This window comes from Paracoccidioides brasiliensis (assembly GCF_000150735.1).
Source record: "Paracoccidioides brasiliensis Pb18 unplaced genomic scaffold supercont2.10, whole genome shotgun sequence".
NCBI lineage: Eukaryota > Fungi > Ascomycota > Eurotiomycetes > Onygenales > Ajellomycetaceae > Paracoccidioides > Paracoccidioides brasiliensis.
Genome location: NW_011371367.1, coordinates 795,741 through 818,680, shown reverse-complemented (window position 1 = coordinate 818,680; position 22,940 = coordinate 795,741). Strand labels below are relative to the sequence as shown.

Sequence of the window (22,940 nt, the reverse complement as noted above, 5' to 3'; positions counted from 1 at the left end):
AATTGTCACTGGAGCGGTTCGGAGCTGGAGGAGAGGCGGTTTAGGTGGAGGTAGACGTCTGTGCCGTAGCTATATTATTTTTCAACAAGAACAAGGAATGAGTTAGTTGGCTGTGATATTTAAAGGGAGGACATTGTATTGCGACGGTTAGTTAGTACGAACCCTTCCATGCTTATCAGTTTCAAATCACCACCAAAATACCTCGCATACAGCCTACTTATCGGCAATCCGTACCCGAATCCAGCCATGGGCGCTTTGAAGTCGCTCTTATTGAAATCCGGGTCCAAACTGGGTGTCTGATCGACTGTGGTGTACATATACGTCCAGACAAGCGGGATCGAGGAGCGGGGAATACCACCACCCTCGTCGGAGATTTTAATCGTAATATCCTCCTTGCCCTCAGCGACAATCACTTTGGTAACGGGGAATGCCTCCTTTTCAGCCCCGTGAGTCTCAACAACCGCACGCAGCGAGTTCTTCAAGGTCTCGAAGAGCATATGCGATAGGTGGCCGGGGACATACATAAAGTTCAGATCGGATTTGCACACCAGCTGCACCTCGGGAGCGTCGAAGAGGCCATAGTGATCTTCGCAGACGAACCGGGCGTTCTCGATGGCTTCCTCAGCCAATTCGCGAACGTTTGTCTTTGTGCATATTATGCCGACGTAGTTGGGGTGGTGGACGTAGATTTGATCGGTGAGAGCGACATGCTGGCCTATGAGCATGCGTATGCCTATGCGGGACATGTAGAAGCGGTCCAGGAACGACTGGATGTTTGAGTCAATTTGCATGCGCTGTCTTTTGCGCTTGTATTCCAGGATACCCTGTGCTACAGTTGTTACGACGCCATCGTGTCTCCGCTTGATGTGCTGCAGCGTCTTGGAGAACTTGTTGTTGTATTCATTGAGCTCTGGTGGCCAGTCTCCGCCATCATCTGTGGCAACAAAGTATCTTCGGCTTCCAGCTCCTGTTCTCTTGCCGTTTCCATTGCTGCCGTTCGTGACTCCATTGGCACATGACTCGTCTCCTTTGAGAATGGAAGTCGTGGACGATCGATATTGGCCGTCTGTTATGCTTGGGTTGGGGGTAGCTTCGTCCAGAACGTTGGCATCCCGGCCATTCTGCTTGCTTGGGCGGAGGAGACGAGATCTGACTTCTTGCGAGAGCGTAGGTCGTGGGAGAGTGATGATTTCCTGTGATTCCGCCACAAATTACTCAGAATTATTCTGAAGTGGAAAACAACCATATCTACAAGAATGAGTCAAGAGGGGGTGGCGATTCATACCTCGAATGATTGTGCATACCAATCGCGGACCTTTTTTATTGATGGCATTTCATTCAAGCCATCTGGAAGGTCACCCAGTTCCTGTACGCGATGCGCAAGGCGTATGGGCAGCTCTTCGGAGAGAAACTGGGAAGCACGAAAGAGGGTACCTGAGTGGCCCACGAGAATCAGCCAAGGGCCCTACAGGTTAGCAATTGATTGCCTAAGCCTATCTAACATATGAAATGGATGCAACATGCGCAATTTCAAAATATAAGTTGTAAGAGATTTTTAAAAACACACCCGTTGAAGGCCTCTCTCCAAACCGGACCATTTGCCTCAGAGAGACACCAGTAGCGGGAAACGAAGCATAGTGACGGATCGTATCTATCAGACGGTCGGAAGCCTTCCACATGGTTGGGGTTGTAAGGCACCGTGGAATGGTGCCTTTAGGATGTTTGGAGGGGGGGGGGGGGGGGGGGGGGTTGAGGAGAGGGTAAAAGTGTGAGGAGAGGGTAAAAGTGTGAGGAGAGGGTAAAAGTGTGAGGAGAGTAATCGTAGTAGTTGTACGGGTTATTTCGAAGGAATGGCTGAAGTACGTTCGGCGTCGAAAAGTTCGGAGAAGAACGGAGCTCCCACCGAGCAGATGATGACTGTTGCGATGCCGAGGTCGAGGGGTGGATACCACAAAGAGCTTGGTCGGGCAGATGGGAGCCGTGGATTGACGAGACTGGGTGTTTAGGCGAGAGAGGGATTAGAGGTCACATGCCATCTAGGTCTAGATATTTATAGATATGTGTATAGGTTATATACAGCAGAAGAAGATGAGATGAGGTTGAGATTGAGCAGTTGAAGATATGAAGGTTTCCCCACTGCATCCCGCCGTGGAAAAAGGAAGGCTGTATTAGTTACCGGAAGCAGTGTCAGCCATGTATTTAATACCTAGAGCTTGGCAGGAGGACAGCAGTGAAAGAAGGTAGAGGATACTTTATTTCAGAGTTGGCTCCTGCTTCCGGTATTATTACGGGGGTGACAATACGGTGCCTGAATATCACAATTATCGTTGAGTCACATGGCTGCCAAGCCCTAATTCCCCACGTTAATAGCCCCGCTCTGGGGACAGATGGAAGAGAAAATATACCTACAAAGAAAATAAAGAAACGGAGAAGCAAATCAAGGGCCGATGAAGAGAGCAATTGAAAGAGAGAAAGGAGGGGAGAGGAAAGGAGAATAGGGAGATGTAAAAATGAGAATGCTGTCAGCAAGGATCAACAGCGCCCTTCGTATTTGCTGTGTGTTTTATCTCATACAGAATCCAGCCATGAATGATATGGAGATGCTTTGTTTTATGTGCGGGCTTTCTCTTGTATCCTTTTTCTAGCAAATAAAATTTATCTCCCAAAAATGTCTCCTTAATGATAACCTATCTAATATTTGTTTGCATGTTTGCACTCTCCGTTTTTATTACCATTTGTTCATCATGTAACTGCTCAATACACGGGCAAAATCCATCCCTTAAATTCTGTCGTTTCCCTCTCCAATCCAAACACCATTGATATCGATTCCCGAAGCAAGCCACCCAGTTACGCCAAACCATCTACGTTATTGGACAATCTCTGGACTCGACTTCAATCACCTAACCCTTCATTGACTCCGCTGGCAAACGATGCCTCTTTCACCGCCAAGGGGAGGAAGAGGGAGGGCAAAGCGGCCGCGTAATGGAGACCTAGGGGCCCAACCTTGAAGCTACCTCCAAGTTCCGCGAATACTTCTCCCTACGACATATCGTATACAAAATCACGGCATGTGTATGGATAGGATATTTTAGCGTTATGTACATGTTCTGTTTATCATGTTGTTATTTCTGGACATCTTTGCAGATTGAGATGGTGCGGATTTGCCGTTTGATTGGGGAATTGCTGTCGTGGTTGAGATTCCGGAGGATGGAGTTGAGGTGTAAGCTTGATTTTGAAGTTTACTTACCTTTCTTGCATGGGAGAGGGTTGTTAGGAGGCGCTACAGGAAATCTATATCTATACATTTTGCCATTCATGCTTACCGTTCCAAATAAAGGTAACCTCCCCCTATCTCAGGGGTCGCCGGGAATGTCGTACGGGCCCCTCCGAAGTATACATCCCACCCGACACTTCACTTAAAAAACACAAACACAACCAGTCATAGAAGAGGCCAGCAAAGTGTGACCATCTGCAAGTCTGGCCACGCTCTCTCTTGTTCTATGAACCACGGATGGCGATATCGAGATGGTGGACTGTTCATTCTCCGCCGTAAGTTTTTTCTAACATCCAGCCCAGATATAAAATAAAATTCCAAAGGTAAAATGAGAAAAGAAAGTCCAGCTTCATCTAGCATTTTTAGACCCCCTACAAAATCCCCGACGCGTAAACTGCCACTATCAATGGCACTCAAACGCAGAAATCTGCCAAATCGCCCACGGGTGCTGTCGCTCCATGGTGTTTGCATACGACTGCACCCCATCAAGAATATACGCCGGCTCCAACATGCTTCCCCGTGAGATCTTGGCACGGTATGTCGTCAAGCAGTGATATGTACACCCTGGATCAGCTCCAGGCTGGGAACACAAGCACGCCAAGACACCCATGAGTGAACGGTGTGGGCCAGTGGTAAGGCAAAGGAGGAGGCGGATGGCGGTGTGCGGGTTTATATATATATACTAACCCGTTGCGGAGTTCTGCTGTTTTGAGGAGCGCGGCGCCGGAGACCGTTGGAACGGAACCCATTTGAAGAACGGGAGAAGGATTTGGGGCTTGTATGTGTTATGTTGCCAATGTGCGCATTGGTGGTGCCGGTTTAGTTTGGTGGACTGGATTTGTGATGAATGCTTAATTCCTTTGTTCACCAGCGAGCGAATCTAGGTGGTCAATTGGTTTGGTTCTCTCATTCTTAGTTTTTTTCAAATCGGAACTTTCCCCCCGTTTTTCTCGTTCAGTTTTATTTCGCTCCTTCATGCATCATTAGGAAACTCAGACATTGATTGAGTGAAATTCCCAACAGGAAATGCATAGCTGAATGGTATTCAAATCCTGACCGCACATAATTTCTGACATGGGAATGCTGCTTTATGCTGCCATGACATCTTTCACTTCCGAGTCCAAGCTCTTTATTCCCCGGTACAATGACATCTAGCCATTGCGCTGTGCGAGATCCAAGTTGCTCAACCTGGCGTCCGTGATTGGTGTGGAAAACTTGCTTCACTGCACGTGCTTCTTGATGGCTCTTTGTGCAATACATACAGCACCCCGTCACCTTGACACTGTTAATCAAGACTCTGCTGCAAGTGGTCACGTTGTCGTCTAAGATAGACGGCCAGACATAAAGTCCTAGTGAAAGAGAGGGAGTCGAATCTGGAGGTAAGTATAAGTATGAAGCACAGATCCAACCATGGGATTCAATTATATGACCCCAGCAAGAGGTCTATACTCATTTCACTTTCCAGCTCTTCACAAGATGTTCTCCGTATGGGTCTCTGAGTGAATTCAAGCTGAAAGTGGATGTTGAATGGCAGACCAATACCAACATTGATTCACGGGGTATGCAGGTATATTCTGACTTTTGAAGTTTTCATTTCAAATTACAGCAGGGCTGCGGAAGTTTCTAAATATATATCGGTCTCCCATGTCAGGTTCCAATCGAATTGTCCCACCGGAGTTTTCATCGAGCATCCCACAGGTTTTTGTGGTGGCTTTGAGAAGCGCCATCGGTTGAAGTCCATTACTGATTGGGCAGAGGCCAAGGAGCTTAAGCGACTCTGCATTCTGATTGGTTAAAAAGCCAAGCTAGAGTCAAGCCACTAGATCAAATCAAGTCTAGCTTTCCCCCCACAGTTTAACTCCATTGATTAAAGTACATACAACACAAAAAGAGCGGGAAGATACCTTCCAGTCTGCCGCCTTGCCTCCACGTGATGTTGAAGTTTGACATGCGGCTGAGATCCCAAGGTTCCCCCGCCCCGCTGCGGTCCCAAAGAGGAAAGGCGTGGTCGAGGCTAATTTGACGCCGTCTTCGTTGTGTTTCTCGCTTTTGACTGCCGCTTCATCAGTTTCAGCCCAAGGCTTGCAAAGCTCAGTCCTTTCATGAATCTGCAGGATGGCAGATTTTGCAACTTGGTGGCGTTACCGCGATTATTGCTAGATCTTGGTGACCTGTGGCGCAATGTGATGGCTTTGAATACATTTTCACACTCTGAACTTGTGGTGATTGACTGGTAAGAGGGAGGATGTTGAAGTTCGATGGCAGCAGCCGGTTCGCATGATGAACAATTAGGGAGAGGTACCTACTAACAGGGCAATGAACGGTCTATGGGCAAAATTAATACGGTATTGTTAATTTCCAACTCAAACCGGCGTGTGTCTGGCCTGCGGGTCGTGTCGTGTCGCTCAGGGAGGGACACTTGACAAACTTCCATCCTGCTCACTGACTTCTTTGTCATATCGCGTTTGGAGCTCCAGGCGTCTTTACTTTGTCTACCATTTACGGAGCACAAAGTAACCAGTTAGTTAACTAACTAGTTACTTCCTCTATGATTAATGCGACTGCCATGCACTGTCCCGCCAGAAATGGAATTTTCTTTCTGGCATGTCAACAAACTCTCCTGAGTCCTGACACATGGAACCCAAAAGAGTCTAAGGATGGCTCAGACCCTTGCCATAATTTAGCCACACTGCTCTAAAGTGCCTAGCAGGTCAAGGATTAGTGTCTGCCGAGGGGAACGATCGAAGGACTCTGGCCGTCATTGGCACCAGCCTCGTGTTTGTTTCCACTTCGCTCCACTGTGCTGGCACTCAATCAACAACTCCAAACTGACCAAGCCATCGCCAACATTATTTGAGGCTTGGAAATATGGACTTGGAACGACCATTCCCCCATTTATTTTGTTTTTTCTGGTGTCTTTCTCTTCTAAACTCTCTTCTATTCCCCCATTTCCAATTCTCTCTTTTTTTTACTTTGCTCCGTCTCATTTGTTATTCATCCACCCATTTTCTGCCTGAGTCACGATAGCTGTGACGAGAATTGCTAATATTTTGCTCCCTTCAAGTACGGAGTAGAATTTATATATTTTATTTGATCAAACTCGATCGTTCTGGCTCTTTTCGTGCCGTTTTCGCTCGTTTTTTATTATACAGTAGTTGAATTGGCTCCATTTTTGCTTCTCATTGAACGAAAAAAACATCCGCGACCATCACTGCACAGTCAGCATTGAGCAACAGCATAGGCAGTGTCTGGTTCAGTACAATGGTTCGCTTGAACTTGGCCGCAGTCCTGCTCTCCTTAGGGGGAGCAGATGCCTTGTCAGATCGCCTTCTTCCTCGAGAAACTGTTCAACTAATGGCTGATGTTTTCGGCATGTCTCCTCTCCCTACTGACCCTCCTGGAGTTCCCCGTGGACTTCCAAAGGAATTGGCGGCTCGAGCAGTGCGGACAGCGATTGATTATCCGGCTCCTGGATATTATTGCGGTCTGGTAAACGGCGATATTAGTTAGTCTACCAAGCGACTCATTGCACAACAAAAAATAAGGGGAAAGATTTAAAAAAACTCGTTTTAGTGTGATATTTGGGTGCTGACTTTTGATGCTGCTACTAGATAACCTGTTGACTTGTGCGTTTGCTGGTGCCAACTGCGTACAATACGGTACAGCTGTGGGCTGTTGCGCAAGTTCAAATGCCCAACAATGTACCGACATAGCGACTAAGTGTTTGAATTGGGAAGACAAATGCGACGAGGCATGTTCAAAAGATCCTAGAATTATTCGATGTGCAGAAACGACACTGCCTTTTTGTGGAACATACTTCTTTGGTAATGGCAAACAACTCTTGGGGTGCAGAGCATCCGTAGGTGTGTCGTCACAGGTTGTTCTGTTATCAGAGTACTTTTCCTCCCGTTATGGACCAAACTATCAGACTCTAGCGGGTACATCATCAGTTCTGTCGATGTCTCTCTCTCCTGGCACCGCAACCGAAACTGCAGAGCCGACGGCTACCCGCACCTCGCCTTCAAAACCCCAAAATTCTGGTGACGTTATTGGTGACAAGGATGACGGCGATGGGGGGAAGGGTAAAAAGAAGCTTGGAGGGGGGACAATTGGTGGAATTGTTGCCGGAGCTGTTGTTGGTATCATTGCTATCGCTGCAATCATCGTATTCTTCTATCGTAAAGGCAAGAAGAACGGTAGTACTCAGGGTCTAGCACCAACTGCACCGTTGATGCAAGAACAACAATACGGCCAACCTGTAGTTGGAGCGGGGTATTTTGCACCCGAACAAAAGGCCCCGCCATACAGCCCCGGCTATGCTCCTCAGGTCCACCAACCCCCGCCAGGTCCGTCCGAAATGGCAGGCTCGCCCATTCAAAACCCCCTACAGGCGCAATCACAGCCTCTTCTAGGTGCATCAACCGAATACTATAACCAAAGCAGAGGAAATTCATATATACAGCCCGGAAGCCCGCCGACAAACTCTACCAGTCCTCAGCTGGGTACCTCGCGTCCAGTAAGCCTGCACCGGCTGAGTGCGACACACAATGGACCCGTACCGGAGGATATCTATGAAATGCCTGCTGCTGACAGAAGGCGGTGATCGATAAATCACAATACGATATAATACTGTCTTCTTCTCCTTTCTTTTTTTTTTTTAATTGTTTTTGATAATTGATTGGCTTGTTTCAGCTTGGTTTGGACTCGATTGCTGCTTAAATATTTTGCCTTTGCATATAATTTTTGTCATTGTCGATTCATACCCCCATTTGCCCGTATCTTTTTAAGTCAACTTATTATTTTTTGTACCTGGATGATCATGGCTAAGGTCCCAACGCCCCTCTTCCCCTCTTCGTCGCTTTCTTGGAATTTTGAAAGTGTACCCCCTTTTCTCTTGTTATTTGACTGGAAAGCGGAGATGATCTTGCTTGAATTGTCACATCATAGCCAGGAGCCGCGAAGTCTAGCGAAACTAGCCTTGTTGAATCTTGCGAACTACCCGGTGTGATTTGACAGGTATCCGATACGTCGTCCCCCAGCCCGGATATTGAAGGCATTGAAAATTAAAAGTGTTGCATGAATTATGTACCACTCCAGGGCAAGTTTCCAAACAGACCCCTCATGTCCCTCCAGTCACACGCCCCCCGTTTCGTCCCACACAGCACGAGGACTGCCTACCGATTTCCAAGGATACATGCGAAACGGTACACAGAGCTTTAACGGGCGTATGAATTCTACATCTGCTTCCTGCCTTTATATATCGTCTTCAGTTAAATCTAACGTCTTACATTCCATTATTCTTCTTTGTTTTACCACTTCCTAATTTTTCAATGCTGATTCGAGCCTTTTGTTCTCATATATTTGATTAACCATCTGTCAACATTTATTTATTTGTTTCACACATATTCCCTCTCTTTTCCTTTTTGCAAGCCTCATGCATTTGTGAAGTATACCATCATCATATATCTATAGTAGTTATCTTCTCATTTTCTATACATGCAAGTTCAATGTTTGCATGTTTTCATTCATAGTTTGTGTATCCATCTTTATTGGTAGTGATGTTCAGCTTTCATTTTGAACTTTGATCAGTTCTGTGTGTACTTCATATTAAGCACAAGTGTTCCAGGGTATTGTTTTTAGACATTAACAATGATTTCCTTGACCCAAAATATTTTGTTTATTATCATTATCTACAAATGATCAATATTTTCAATGAATCTAACAAGACGATTAATCTTTTTGTCGATGGCTGTGGAGATATAAATTTATAGATCAAAGTCTTAAAATTCAAATCACAGTCTCAAACCAAGCCAAGGCGAACACATACCCCCAGCATGAATGAAGGGCTAATCATTTGTCTTTGTATCTTCACTTGATTTTTTAATTTAATATTCACATGAAAATGCAGAGGCCACATGGAACAGGTGACTCTGTAGAGAAAAGGAGAGACAAAAATATTATACAAAGATAAAAAGTTCAAAAAAATGGCAAAACAGGGAAGATATCAGAAAGGAAGAAATTATTACCAAAATAGGACACAGGCCAATCGCTACATGCATATATGTAGTTGGAGATATCAAGAACTCAATAATGAGCAAGACATTGGAATTGGAATATTGAAGATTGGAACAGAAGGGTATGAAATGAGTAAGGGTGCTCAGAGAGAAATGGAGGGTTTTGACTCTTACCAAAGGAACTCCAGGGGTGGTTCAATTTTGAGTCGAAGGATGAACAAAAGTGTTACGATAGGGGGTATGGGTATAGTGCTGCAAAGGGGAATCCATTTAAATGAATTATACTTACGCCAACGACGCGAGTTGGGCTGACAAGGTTGCTTTATCGTACTTGACATATTTCCCCTTCCCCTTGTCGATTTCATGATACCGGTCCCAGAATCGAGAATACAACGGTTCGATAACGGCCTGGACCTCCCTCGCCAACAAAGTACGCACTTCCTTTTCCATGTTTAGCGATTTATGTCGAATAATCAGCTCCTCGAAAGAGGAGTTGAACGCCTTGAATTTATCTTTTATATTATCTTTATCCTTGGACGAGAGGGATTTGACAATGGCCCCGGAGTCAACCTGGCCTCCAGATGTGGGTCGTGTACCACCCCGACTGGTATATTGGACGTCGAGGAGGTGGGAGGACGGATCCCGCCAGGCGTCGAGGTATGTAGATACACACTTCTTGCGCCATACGTCTAGACGGGCTGTATTTTCTGGAGTAGAGAGGTAGTGAGAGAGTTCACTGCTATTGCGGATTGAACGGTCAACCACGCACATAACATTTGCGAGAAAGGCCCCGAGGATGGGTTTGGGACGGTGGAATACCCTTGCGCGGGCTTCAAGGGCGGAGAGGAGGGTTTCGATCATGTCAAGGATGAAATGGGAGAGCAGGGTGAAACTGTCTGGGCTGACGTCTAGTGGGGTGATTTTGAATTTGCTGGAGGGTTTCCAATTCCCGTCGCCCAATGATGTGAGGATTGAGGCAAGGGGTTTTGAGTATGCTGTTAGGGTAGAGAGGGAGCTCATGACTTCGGCCACGAGAGGGATCGAAGCCCCGTCCGGGGGTAAAACGGCCACGGAAGAAGCTTTGCGACGTGTTTCCTCTAGCAGTTCGGATAGCGCTGACTTTGCCGTTTCCCGAATCGGCCGCATGGCTTCAAAAAAGAGAGGTTTCAATTGGCCAGTGGCCGCATCGAGTCGATATGATAGTCCAGTGACGATCTCGATGATTTCAAAGCCGAGAAAACAATCTGTCATAAGATTGGATTTGATATACGTATTGAGTTCCCGTTGGGTTTTCGAAAAATCTGCGATCGCAGGCCGACAAGTCGCTTGAAGCGCCATTCCTTGCTCTTCTGGCGGGAATATTTGGGAAATATTTTCGTGCTCCGCAAGTAACATACCCTCGATGCCACTAGCGTACATTCCAATACCGTTAGTCCCTTGTCGATAGGGGCCATCGGTTGGTCTCCGTTTTGCTGTGTTGATGGAAGCAGTGGCGAAATTTTGCAAACTGGAAGTGATATATGGCCCGCGAATATCGGCGTAAATCCTGATAGCGGGATTTTCAGTTTGTCCGACCTGGGGTCCATGGTTTGCAGCGGAGCTGATCGCAGCGCAGACTGGTGAGAGTTCCAAAATATGCTCGCTTGGAATAGTGGGAAATGGTAGTTCTATAAAACTGTTGAGTACCATTCGAATTGCATGGCATAATGAGTAGGTACCTACGTTTTGTTATGTAATGCAATGGCTCTATTGTAGCAACGCTCTCTCGTAGGGTTGCTCTGAACATTTCCTGAAGCTTGCTGCTTCCCGTACTAAGCAAAGCGTTAAATTCGGACACTGCTTTCTGGTTCGAGCGAAGGTTGGTAGAGTTTAGATCTGATAGTGCACGATCCACTCGTTTTAGAGCACCCAGATACTGCGACAACCCAGCGCTCCGAGGACTAAAATCCGTTAGCATTGCCAGATTATGAGAGAGGTAGAGACAGAGATATACAGAGCGAGAGATGAGGAGTTGTATAATGTCACCATACCCTGCGCGGATGATCGACTCCTCCTTTCCTTTGACATCTAGGGGTTGACGGAGTCGATCAATGGCTTCATTAATTTTATCGATGTTGGTATTCGTGACTTGCAACAATTGCGTGTTACTGTAGATTGGCCCAATCGCATCTTTTACCACCTTCCCACTGGTTTCAAGCCGAGCCAGGGAACCTTGGATTTTCTTGGTTAGGGTGTTGAGCTTCTCCAGATTTGCGTACAGAACCTCCACCTCCGCACTCTCCTCCGCATGGACCATGTTCCGCATTCCGGCCATAGCTCCAGTGGCATAGTCCGATCTCAGCCAGGCTCAGGGCAAATGCCCCTGGTATGGGAGCTGGAGACAGCAATTTCGGGCCTCCTGTCCCATTCCAACACAAATATTTGAAAAGAAAACACTCAATCCATGACAACTGGAAGAATGAAGTATACTTCAAACAAACTCTCTCCGTGCAGCTTTAAAGGTTGGATGTTGTTTGGTCGTTGGATCAAAGATGAACGTTGTTTTAAGGAGCATAATGGAGCTAGTGCGGATGCAGTTAGTTAAGGAAGAATATTTATCCGATAGTTTCATCCGCTTCCGATTTTCCCAGAATCACGTGCATGACATCATAAGCCCTGGATTCGCCAATTAAGTGTGGAATCGCTCGACAGATCAGATCTTGCTCCCGAAAAACAATTTTACACCAAAATTCCAACATTGCGCCAGATTGAAGTTTCATGAGCAACACAGGAGGACATTGGAGGCCGGTGGTGTCCCAGTTGCAATGGGCACTGCCAGAGCTGTTTTCGCACAATGGAGACTCCCGATGACATATACTGCTCTTTTAAGCGCGGGCGCTTTATACTATCTCTCCCCAGAAACGCAAACTATCAAAACTGATTCGGATCGGAACTGCGCCTCCTGGGAGAGGATGAACCATAATGCCTGCGGGATTCCACCCGAGTTGAAGAGGCCAGGAAGAAATTCATCTATATTTCCGGACATTAGCCTGAACGAACTGCGGTCTGTTCTAGACGATTCAGCAAACAAATCATCTCGCGACCTGCCAGTCGAGCTTCCAACCTCGCAATCTTCATGGGACACAGTCACTTCTAAAATCACCCTTGTCAAAGACTCTGTTATGTCTGTCGATTTATCAGAGTTAATTAGGCAATATATCGTCCCAGCATGGGCTGTTGTACTTCCGGAGAAACTCCAAACTCTTCAACGTGAATTATCAATGGCAAAAGGCTCATTGGCCGATGAAATCTGGTCAGAGGCTCATAATGCCGAGTTAAATCCCGAAATAACCCGGGAAGCCCATGTTCGCATTGGCGATGATCTCTGTCGCGAAGAGAGGTATTTCCAATGGAGACGTCGCCAAGTAATTGTCAAATCTCTTGCGGCGTATCTTGGCTTAAACGAAGACGATATACATCCCGACGATGTACCTGTGATCGCAATATGCAGCTCCGGTGGTGGACTACGTGCCGTAGTCGCCGGGGCCGGCTCCTATCTGGCCACAAAACAGGCTGGTCTTTGGGATTGCGCCATGTATACCGCCGGTGTTAGCGGGAGCTGCTGGCTGCAGACGATCTATAATTCGTCGCTCGGAGGACAAGATTTTGTGAAAGTCGTGCAACATTTGAAGAACAGACTTGGAATTCACATCGCCTTCCCCCCCGAAGTGCTTAGACAGCTGACCTCTCCTCCAACCAATAAATATTTGTTGAGAGGCTTGGTGGAAAAGTTGAAGGCTAATTCCGACACTGATTTTCGATTGGTTGACATATACGGTCTCCTATTGACGGCCAGACTTTTAGTTCCGGCATGGCAGCCATTAAACTTGTACGACTCCGACCTTAAGCTCTCAAACCAGAGAGCTTTCATCGATAATGGTGCTAATCCTTTACCCATATATACCGCGGTTCGTCATGAAATACCACCAGACGATACAGCTGCGCCAGATCCCTCTATGCAGATTATAGCAGATGGACAGAAGCCAGAGCCAAAAAAAGAAACTTGGTTTGAGTGGTTCGAATTTACCCCGTACGAAATGTTTTGTGAAGAGTTTTCCGCAGGGATACCCATGTGGGCGTTAGGAAGAAAATTTTCGGATGGTAAAGACATTCCCTTTTCGGAAGATTACTCTGTCCCTGAATTACGAGTTTCAATGCTCATGGGGATCTGGGGAAGTGCATTCTGTGCCACTCTCGCTCATTACTACAAAGAAGTAAGGCCAGTTTTACGGGGACTCGCAGGATTCAGTGGTATCGATGCTATCCTAGAGGGAAAGAGTGAAGAGCTTATTCGTGTTCACCCTTTTGATCCTGCATCAATACCGAATTTCGTTCTTGGATTGCAAGATCGACTTCCAAAGACATGCCCAAGGTCGGTTTTTAAAGATGAAGAACTCCGTCTCATGGATGCTGGAATGAGCAATAATCTCCCTATTTATCCTCTTCTTCGTCCCGGCCGTCATGTAGATATGATAGTCGTTTTTGATGCTTCAGCCGACATCAAGGAAGAGAATTGGCTTTCAGTGGCGGAAGGATACGCACGCCAGAGGGGTATAAAGGGCTGGCCCATTGGATCAGGTTGGCCAAAACTTGGGACTAAACCTGCAGAAACGGCCGAAGCCATCGAGAAAGCTGCGAGAAGTACGATAGAAACGTCAGACGAAAAGGTTTCCGCTGCCAAAGAACAAAGTCAGAAGTCAAAGAGTAAGATTCCAGGGAAACATTTGGGAAGTGGAAGTATTATCCAGAGCGAGGTCAAGGATTCTGCAGAATTGCGTCCAGACCCCGACACGACCGATTTGAGTTACTGTACTGTTTGGCTTGGGACTACGCAAGAGAGGACTTCCACAGAAGAGCCTCCGCCATCCAAGAGGCTGTTCCATTTACCGCAGAAAGACAATCCCGAATCGGAATTCCTCCTCATGCAAGTTGACGCCGGCATTGCAGTTGTTTATTTCCCCCTTCTGAATAACCCTGCTGCGACCGCAGTTAAACCGTCCGCTTTACCTACGCAATCCACCCCAACTCCAACCTCCACCGCTCCAGTTAGCGACCCACAAAATGAAAAAACATGTTCTGGACCAAAAGGTACTGCGGCACCGATAGACCCTGCACGAGATGATTTCATGAGCACATGGAATTTTGTTTACACCCCTGAGCAGGTCGATTGTGTCGTTGGTCTTGCTAAAGCCAATTTCGCTGAGGGTGAAGACCGGGTAAAGCATGTCGTTAGAGGTATATATGAGAGGAAGAGGAGAGCAAGATTACAGAGGATATGGGAAAGAGAAAAGGAAGGGCTGCGTTTGTTTTCTTGATATGATCAACTGCTGTTTCCGATACTGTTCACTTTTGGCGCCTGCATGAATCAGACGGATTGGAGTAGTTGGGTATGTGTTTTGTATCTTATGTATATTTCCCTTTAAGAAAAATATTAATTTAAGTCACATTGACAATTCGTTTTACGGCTGTTATGCGCATTGCTTAGGGCAACATTCTTTGGATATTTTATCGGAGAATGTCAACGACTTCTGAATTCTCCCTACAAATTGCTCTCGTTGCAATTTATATTTTTTATTCCGCGGATGTGATGACTAAGCAGATACACCAAAAAAAAGTTTCTCCTTTGCCTGTGGACATCTCCGTGCAAGCCATTGCCAGCCAGTCTTACAACTAACACATGTCTTCGAGAACCCTTATCGCAGATGGCCTATGGTATTGCCTCTGTCCGTTGTACAAACAAGCGCCATTGAGGTGGTCAAGATTTCCATTGCGGCGGCCGAATCAGCACCACGGCGATGCGGTCTTTAAGGCACGATGCTCCGCCGCTCGACCCTTTTCTTCTACATCACAGGAGACCTTACTGTCGACAGAACAGAAATCGGATTATTCTGCGGATGATGGGACTTCCGATGAACTAAATAGAGCAGACCTGCTTAGAGAGATAGAGCATGCCGTTTCCAGAAACAACCCAAAGAAACCAATATCGAGGGAAACGTTCAAACAATTCACCGAAATCCATCCATCACTCCGAAAACTACACTCTCATGAGGCCATAGAGAGTATGCTTCGCAAGACGGCTGAGTGTAGCCCAAATTATAGGCGCACTATGAAACTGATGAGAGAGCTGATCCGGAGACGTGGCTGTGATCCGCAAACATGGCATTACACTGTTATGATATCGGCGAATGCGGACGCGCTGATGGGGTCTCCAAGACATGTTCGAAAGCTGCTGAACGAGATGCAAGAATATAATATACCAATTGACTCCGCGACTCTTCATGCAGCGTTGAGGGTGGGTCTTCCCAGTTTCAAAGTAACCCCACAGAGCATTAATTTGCCTTTAGTAGTAGCTGACGTATTTCGACAATGGCTAGGTCCTTGCGATACACCCCGATTACATCTTGCGACAGAATATCCTTCATATTCTACGGGATCGATGGCTAACAATTTCGCCGGAGGGTTGGCATAATGTTGTAGCAGGACTCATTCGGGAGGGCCAGTACGAAATGGTGTTAGACCATCTCTCGCGCATGCAAGCTCAACATATCCCCATCGAGCCATGGCTATATAGTCTGTTTATATACAATCTATGCAACGCAGAAGAGTACGATATGGTCCTAGAGTTGATGGTTAGCTGGACAAATAGCGGCAATGAACTCTCCCCGAACCTTTGGTTTCATGTGCTTGTTGGAGCCAGCGAGGCATTCCACGAAAAATGCGTGACCTATATATGGAAACAGCGTGTGCAGCAAGGGCTCATCAACCCACCCTATGGCGTTTTCAACAATATCCTCATAATGACATCACGAACTGGCAATACATGGCTAGCCCACGAAGTGTTCCGAGTTATGCACGAGCGAAAAGCAATTTTTCTACTGGAAGACTACCTCTGCCTCATTGACACCTTCCTCGCCGCTGACGACCTTGAGAGTGCCCTTCGCATATTATGTCCCGCTCAAAAAGCGACCTTCAAGCTCGACGAGACCGCCACACGATCGATCGTCACCTACTGTATCGAAAAAAACATCACGCCCCGCAACATCTGGGCGACGTTAGTAAAACTGAAGGTAAAGGACCTCCAAGATGTACCCTTAGCAGCTGTGAATGCCGTGATCGAAATCGCAGTCCACCACAAGACAATGACGGTAGCGGTGGAATTCTACAAGGCGCTAACAGAGGTGTTTGGCCACCGGCCAGCTGCGGCAACCTTCAACTCTCTAATCTACGGCTGCCGTGTCACAAGCTCCCATGAGTTGGCCAACTTTTTCGTGCAGGAGATGGTTCAGCTCGACATCTTCCCGGACCGGATGACGTACGAGCACCTGATACTGCTGTGTGTAGATGCAGGGCGGTTCCGCGAGGCACACAAATACTTTGTTGAGATGATGGAGAGCGGGTTTTCGTTGACGCCTATTTCGAAGATTCATGTTCGGACAAAGTGTTTTGATTCTGAGGATAAGTATGCTAAGGTCTTGCAGTATGATGCCAATATACGGAAACCGATTGCTAGGCGGCCTATGTCATATTAACTATATATAGGCTCTCGGAATTGTTGGTATTATTTTTACCGAGGATAATAGATCTTGATGCTTTGCAGGGCATCATTTTGAGAGCGCAATTCCATGTATATAGTAACGTAATATATGTAATCTATGTTTTAAACGGAGCCGTGACATCATCGCTGAGATCTCGACATCTTCGTACTCCGGTCTTCTGTCGCAATTCTCCAAACAGTTTTAACAAACTTCCCATTCGTGCAAACGCCTCCGTTGGCAATACCTTCGTGATTTATTGTTTGCTAAGTCTTCATACTCTTGTGGTAAAGATATGCCTTATCGTATAGAGAACCTTGGGTCACACTTTCTGTGACGTCTGGGGAGCTTGTATTCGGCATTCTGATCAGCACCAATAGAGGTCATGGTATGCATCATCATCATCATCATCATCACCATCACCAATATGATTACTGCATTTTAAATTTCAATTGATGGCGCGGTGAAAATATCATCTCCATTGTTCTTGGGCGACCAGTGCTATGCAATCCCTAAGTAATGCTAATGGTTGTTAATTAACAGGCCTCAATTCTCCGCCAGATAATAGCCGGCCCTCGCTTGCGACATCCAGAAGCTGGTCTTGACTTGTGCTATGTCACCGACGAAAGTAAATATCCAGCTCTACGGTTCTACGACTTTCAAACCCCTGTCCTTCCGTCAAAAAGAGTTGTCTTCGCTGACAATTTTCTCCTCCCTAGTAATCGTTACCTCTGGCCCGTCCTCTACCTACCCACGTCGCGCCTACCGCAACCCCACAGACTCCCTTGTTCGCTTTCTAGACCTGAAGCATGGTGAGAACTGGTCAATATGGGAATTCCGCGCGGAGGGCTCGGGGTACCCGGATGAAGAGGTCTACGGACGTATCCACCACTTCCCATTTCCAGATCACCACCCGCCACCCTTCGCCCTTATCCCACCTCTTATGGCGAGTATCAGAAATTGGCTATTAGAAAATGAGAATATTAAGGATGGCCAGGATGTTAAGGATGTTAAGCATGCCAATGCTGCCATAGTGGAAGGGGAACGGGAGGATGCGAAAAGAAAACGAGTAGTTGTCATGCATTGCAAGGCGGGCAAAGGGCGGAGTGGGACTATTGCCTGCAGCTTTTTGATCAGTGAACGTGGATGGGTGGCTGAGGATGCCTTGAGGCAGTTTACGGAGCGGAGGATGAGGGTTGGGTTTGGCCAGGGGGTGAGCATCCCCAGCCAGCTGCGGTGGGTGGGATATGTGCAGCAGTGGACGAATGAGTTACGGAAAGTTTATGTGGAGAGGCCGGTGGAAATTTTGGAGGTGCATATATGGGGTTTGAGGGATGGGGTGGAGGTTGAGATTGAAGGATTTGTGGAAGAAGGCAGAAGGATTAAGAGTTTTCATAAGTTTCATCGGTGTGAGAGGATTGTGATGGGTGAAGAGAGAGATGGGTCGACAGAGGAAGAAGGGGAAGGGAAACAAAAAAGAAGAATTGACGCAAAGAGAGTGAAGACGTTGATGAAACAAGGAAAAGAGGAGGAGGAGGAAGGTAAGGATGATAATAGATCTAAATTAAACGACACTGAAACCCTGCCAGGCGCAAACAATCCAAAAACAACCACTCCGCAATCTCGCTCAACATTCTCGCCGGCCTCCAGGTCCTCTTCGTTTTTCCAACCAGTAACCACACCGAAACCATGGAGTAAAATGATGCAAAGCATCATCACCAACTCCGCCAACGTCGACGCCATCATGCCAGCCGTAATTCTCCGGCCAAGCAAAAGGGTTATTCTCCCTACCTCTGATGTGAACATCAGCATCCATCGGCGCACCATGTCCACATACACGGGGTGGACGATCGTCACATCCGTCGCACACACGTGGTTCAACGCATTCTTCGAAGGCGGGGATGTGTATGATTCAGGAGTTTTTGAAGTTGATTGGGATGCCTTGGATGGCATCAAGGGGACGTCTAATAGGGGGATAAGGGCCTTTGATAGGTTGAAGGTTGTTTGGCGCTATGCAGAAGCACAGGGAGAACCTGAGGATGAGGGGGTAATATCAGCTGCTGGAGGGAAGCTTATTCTGGAACCCGCGCCGGGTGAGCCAGTTGCTGAAGGGCATGCGGCGGACTGGCGTGGTGAGGAGCAGCAGGGAGAAGGTGGAATTGACCCCAATGCTTCGAGTGAGGAGTTGCTACAGAAGTCTTTGCCATCGCGCCCGGGTCAGGGTGGGATCGGAGAAGGGAACAAGACGTAGACAGATGTCAATATGGGTGCTAGAGATGGGGCTGCTGAATTCCACAGTCTCGGGCAATATTGCGAAGCACCTTGATTGACAAGATCAAAGAGGGTTGCATATAGCCCTGAACTTGGTCTGACTTTTGATTCTGCAAAATCCAGCGGCGGAAATCTCTTTCTTTTGACTCTGCGGTATACACGTGTTAAGGGGCACCATGTCATCATTTGCGGCGTTTCTTGGAGTCAAAGGATTAATGTATGGATGAATAAACGGGAAGCATAGCGCCAACTTATTCCTGCTCAGATATTCAATGCGCGCTGTCAGATGCTACATATAGGTAGATAGAGAGAGAGAAACAGCCGTATTTTGTTTATGGTACAGACAATATCACACCATCTAGATTGATAAATCTGGAAACCATGTTCTTTGAAATGCGGGTATGCCTTTTAAATCTCATACCATTACTTTGACTGTTCTATCCTGCAAAACAGACAGTCGTTGTTAAATAAGCAAACGTACATCTTTCATTATAAAAAACAAAAGAGAAAAAAAGAAGAAAAAAATACAACCCACACCACATCCATCCCGCTGGGTATCAAGAGCAGATAGGTGGACAGGATACGGAGGAGTGGAAGCGATGGAATTCAAGCCCCAGCTCTACCCCTTCCACGCCCTCTGCCGCCTCGTCCCCCTCCTCTTCCGCGATCCACCCTTCCGCTATCCACACGATGTTGCTGACTACCACGGCCACGATTCGAAGGCTGATTCTGTTGTTGATCCTTTGCTATATCGACGATTTCTTCGGGGACTCGGAGGTATTTAATCTGTTGCAAGATTATTATTGATACAAGGATTAAAAAGGTAAAACCAAAAAAAAACATACATTATTCCCTCTGACATATACCTCGGGTAATCTGAAAAAGCGGTCACCTTCCGGGGTGGTCTGGACGACTTCTTTGAGGATCAGGTTCATCCAGTTGTCGCAATTGACGAGGTGGCCGTTGAGGGTTTCGCCATTCTTTAGTTCCACCAGCATAGGGTGGCCTTGGGCCGCGGTCAGCAGGCCTAGAGGAAGCTATAGACCAAAAAAAGGATAGGGGTTAGTATATGTGTCTCTGGTATGTATAAGTGCATGTGTATGTGTCATGGAGCTGATTAGAGGGGCGGAAAGCGGAGGTTAGATGGCGAGATGCGCTGGCGAGAGTTGCCTACGTACCATGATGGGGGCAATGTCTGGTGCTAGTTATGTACTATCAGACATCTGGAGAGCAGACAATAGATATATCAACGGGGGATGTCCTCCTCTTCTTCCTCAACAGTTCACTTCTAGTATTTTGATCTATACTCAATAAACATGGGCTGCAACTCCGTAGCCTTAGCTAGCTAAGTCACGTGGGTTGATATAGTTGATTACCTCATCCCGCGCTGCAGGACAATAGTTAATCCGATTCCGCTAAGCGACCAGCTCTGGATATTAGTCATCAGCGGTTGGGCTGAGCCTCACTCCGACGACAGAGCAGCTTTTTGGGAGATATTCAACATGTTTGAACGTATTTTCACTCCAGAAGATACTCGAGATCAGATAGTTAATCCTAGATTTTTTGATCTCTAACAATGATTGGCGGCTGAGGGCGGCCGTGGTCCAAAATGTGTATGCGCGCATCTGCTGTGTTACTCTGGTCCTGTTACTCCATCGTCGCATTTGCCTGTGTCATCCCTCCCAGCAGACGTTTCAACAATAACAATTCAGATAGTTCCCTATCTATAGAAACGTGGAGAGGTTAGACACGAAACCTCTTTCCCGTTGTTACCAGCTGCCGTATCTGCATCTTAGACTAATTATATATATAGATGATATTACAATTGAGGTGAAGTTTACATCTGTATGTGACGGGTGTTTTGATGACCATGACTTAAGCTACGTATGTTAGACAATCTCTTGCTGATTGATCAGTGTCCACGAACGTCTGTTATATGTAGATTCTGATTGATTGGGGAGCCAGATCTTTCACTTAACCATCTCCAGCACGCAATCCGTGTGCGGGGAGAGTGATGTCGTCCTCAACAATAAGAAGCTGGAGCTCACATGGGATGGCATCAATGGAATCGGATCCGGCATCTTCCCCTCCGACATGACCAATGGCTCTCGGAATCACCAACTATTACTCAATTATCAAGCTCTCTGCATTTCTAGCCCCCAAGATTCCTTAGAGGAATACACCGCACAAATACTTGCTGTGACATTCTATCCAACAAACTATACCAACCCCAACGAACGAACTTCGGGCTTCGCGGTTTCGTTCAATTCGGCCGGAAAGCCGCAAATATTCCGCCTGGTGGCTTCCCCCATCGAAATTTCGGACGAGGACACATTTGATTCCTGGCTGATTCCCTCTGACCCATTCAATGTACCAATATCTACCTGTACCGCTGTGACTATCTTTGATGGTGATTTGGAAAAGGACCTCAAAAACATCCATATGCTCAAAGCCCAAGTCTGGAAGCTGCAAATGGAGATCAAAGCCAAGGAGCAGGAGATCAGGAAGCATTTATTCCGAGATTGTGTCTTCATGACTTCGAGACTCAAACAATGCGCAAGCCTATCCTGTTTTATAAAGACATCTTTCAAGATCGTCCCGGATGTCTTCCGTTTCGTTCGATATCAATTCGGTCCCCTCCCGTCTTCGATATCTGACAGCCTATGCCGTCCATTCCCCAATTCCGCTCACAGAAGCCGTACAAATCAAACCTCGAAACAAAACGCCACCACCTTTCAGCTGAAACCCAAAGACATCTCTTCGAAGAAAGCAGACCGACCTGACGACAACCAACTCTCACCCGTCTTTCCAACCCACGAAGGCGCAGAGCCTAAACTGAAGCACATCCCGATCTTCAACTACAGCCCGACAACTCTTACCCCAGCTAAACTCTTCATAAAAGACCTAGCTATCCTTCTCCTCGCCTCCTCCATAATATTCCTTTTAGCAAAACACTGCCGCAACTCCCTCTTCTGCCGACGGCGGCGCGTCGACCTAGCCGCACGCCGCGAAGAACGCCGCACTCTCACCGCCTATCGCATAGCCGCACGCCGGCATCGATGGCGCCAGTGGTGGAATACCCGCTTTGGGTTGTATCCCTCCTTCTCATCTGCATCTTCTCCTTCCTCGCGTGACGTCGAGCATTCGCGCCAGCAACAAAGACTCACAGGTCCTGCTCACCATGAGGGTGAAGGGGGAAATTTACTTCGTCACAATACTACCACGGCATCAAACGTGGGCGGAGGTGCTATCCAGGCTGAAATCCTCGGATTCCGCCGTGTGCTTGAGTTCGTCGGTGAGCTCGTCCGGCCCGATGGCAATAATGATTCCAACGCCAGCACCTTTCTCCGGCAGCAGGTGATAGGGACGGGGAATCAACGGGATATCTCCTTTGTTGGACGGGATTCGACGACAGCTCCGTCATCGGTTGCACCGCTGGCGACCATCGGTTCACCGCGAACGAGTAGTGTGCTAAGTTATGAGACAGATTCCTCGGTTACGTTGGATAGTTTGGATCCTGAAACGGCAACCATGGTAAGCGGATAGCCTTTGTCGGGGGTATTCATTTGCTATTTTCATTTCCAATTTCAAATGGTTTCATTTTAGCCTCTCTTCAATAAATATGTGCCCTTTTTTTAATTTTTTTTTTTTTTTTTTTTACACAAGCTCAGTTTGGGCTCCTTCGTTGTTCAATATCAATTTTCAGGGCTGGCGGGGGATGAAGCATCCACCTTTAATGTTGACCACATATTTCCCGATTCTTTTTCTATTTGTACTTTTTCTCAATTCTCTATTTCATCTGGAGTTCCG

The 22,940-nt window shown here is 47.0% G+C and overlaps 8 protein-coding genes across 8 annotated transcripts; 5 read left to right on the top strand and 3 right to left on the bottom strand.

The window, feature by feature from the left end:
- Nucleotides 1–5: 5 nt before the first annotated feature.
- On the bottom strand, nucleotides 6–1,679 carry PADG_12250 (uncharacterized protein; the record flags this gene model as incomplete). Its single annotated transcript, XM_010764330.1, has 4 exons — nucleotides 6–69; nucleotides 163–1,193; nucleotides 1,286–1,434; nucleotides 1,568–1,679. The coding sequence occupies 4 exons, from the start codon at nucleotides 1,677–1,679 to the stop codon at nucleotides 6–8; spliced, it is 1,356 nt and encodes a 451-aa protein (XP_010762632.1).
- A 171-nt stretch (nucleotides 1,680–1,850) lies between these two features.
- PADG_12249 (uncharacterized protein) lies at nucleotides 1,851–2,006 on the top strand (the record flags this gene model as incomplete). Its single annotated transcript, XM_010764329.1, has 1 exon — nucleotides 1,851–2,006. The coding sequence occupies one exon, from the start codon at nucleotides 1,851–1,853 to the stop codon at nucleotides 2,004–2,006; it is 156 nt and encodes a 51-aa protein (XP_010762631.1).
- Nucleotides 2,007–6,535: 4,529 nt separating this feature from the next.
- PADG_07165 (uncharacterized protein) lies at nucleotides 6,536–7,877 on the top strand (the record flags this gene model as incomplete). Its single annotated transcript, XM_010764270.1, has 2 exons — nucleotides 6,536–6,779; nucleotides 6,886–7,877. The coding sequence occupies 2 exons, from the start codon at nucleotides 6,536–6,538 to the stop codon at nucleotides 7,875–7,877; spliced, it is 1,236 nt and encodes a 411-aa protein (XP_010762572.1).
- A 1,696-nt stretch (nucleotides 7,878–9,573) lies between these two features.
- Nucleotides 9,574–11,602, bottom strand: PADG_07164 (exocyst complex protein exo70; the record flags this gene model as incomplete). Its single annotated transcript, XM_010764269.1, has 3 exons — nucleotides 9,574–10,955; nucleotides 11,011–11,228; nucleotides 11,319–11,602. 3 exons carry the CDS (start codon nucleotides 11,600–11,602, stop codon nucleotides 9,574–9,576), a joined length of 1,884 nt encoding a protein of 627 aa, XP_010762571.1.
- Nucleotides 11,603–12,092: 490 nt separating this feature from the next.
- Nucleotides 12,093–14,642, top strand: PADG_12248 (uncharacterized protein; the record flags this gene model as incomplete). Its single annotated transcript, XM_010764328.1, has 1 exon — nucleotides 12,093–14,642. The coding sequence occupies one exon, from the start codon at nucleotides 12,093–12,095 to the stop codon at nucleotides 14,640–14,642; it is 2,550 nt and encodes an 849-aa protein (XP_010762630.1).
- A 362-nt stretch (nucleotides 14,643–15,004) lies between these two features.
- PADG_12247 (uncharacterized protein) lies at nucleotides 15,005–19,110 on the top strand (the record flags this gene model as incomplete). The annotated part of the gene is made up of 5 exons (XM_010764327.1): nucleotides 15,005–15,619; nucleotides 15,702–16,804; nucleotides 16,867–16,951; nucleotides 17,403–17,487; nucleotides 17,579–19,110. 5 exons carry the CDS (start codon nucleotides 15,005–15,007, stop codon nucleotides 19,108–19,110), a joined length of 3,420 nt encoding a protein of 1,139 aa, XP_010762629.1.
- Nucleotides 19,111–19,736: 626 nt separating this feature from the next.
- PADG_07162 (uncharacterized protein) lies at nucleotides 19,737–20,311 on the bottom strand (the record flags this gene model as incomplete). Its single annotated transcript, XM_010764137.1, has 3 exons — nucleotides 19,737–19,916; nucleotides 19,976–20,157; nucleotides 20,305–20,311. The coding sequence occupies 3 exons, from the start codon at nucleotides 20,309–20,311 to the stop codon at nucleotides 19,737–19,739; spliced, it is 369 nt and encodes a 122-aa protein (XP_010762439.1).
- Nucleotides 20,312–20,739: 428 nt separating this feature from the next.
- PADG_07161 (uncharacterized protein) lies at nucleotides 20,740–22,676 on the top strand (the record flags this gene model as incomplete). Its single annotated transcript, XM_010764268.1, has 3 exons — nucleotides 20,740–20,872; nucleotides 20,944–21,014; nucleotides 21,096–22,676. 3 exons carry the CDS (start codon nucleotides 20,740–20,742, stop codon nucleotides 22,674–22,676), a joined length of 1,785 nt encoding a protein of 594 aa, XP_010762570.1.
- Between the last annotated feature and the right edge of the window lie 264 nt (nucleotides 22,677–22,940).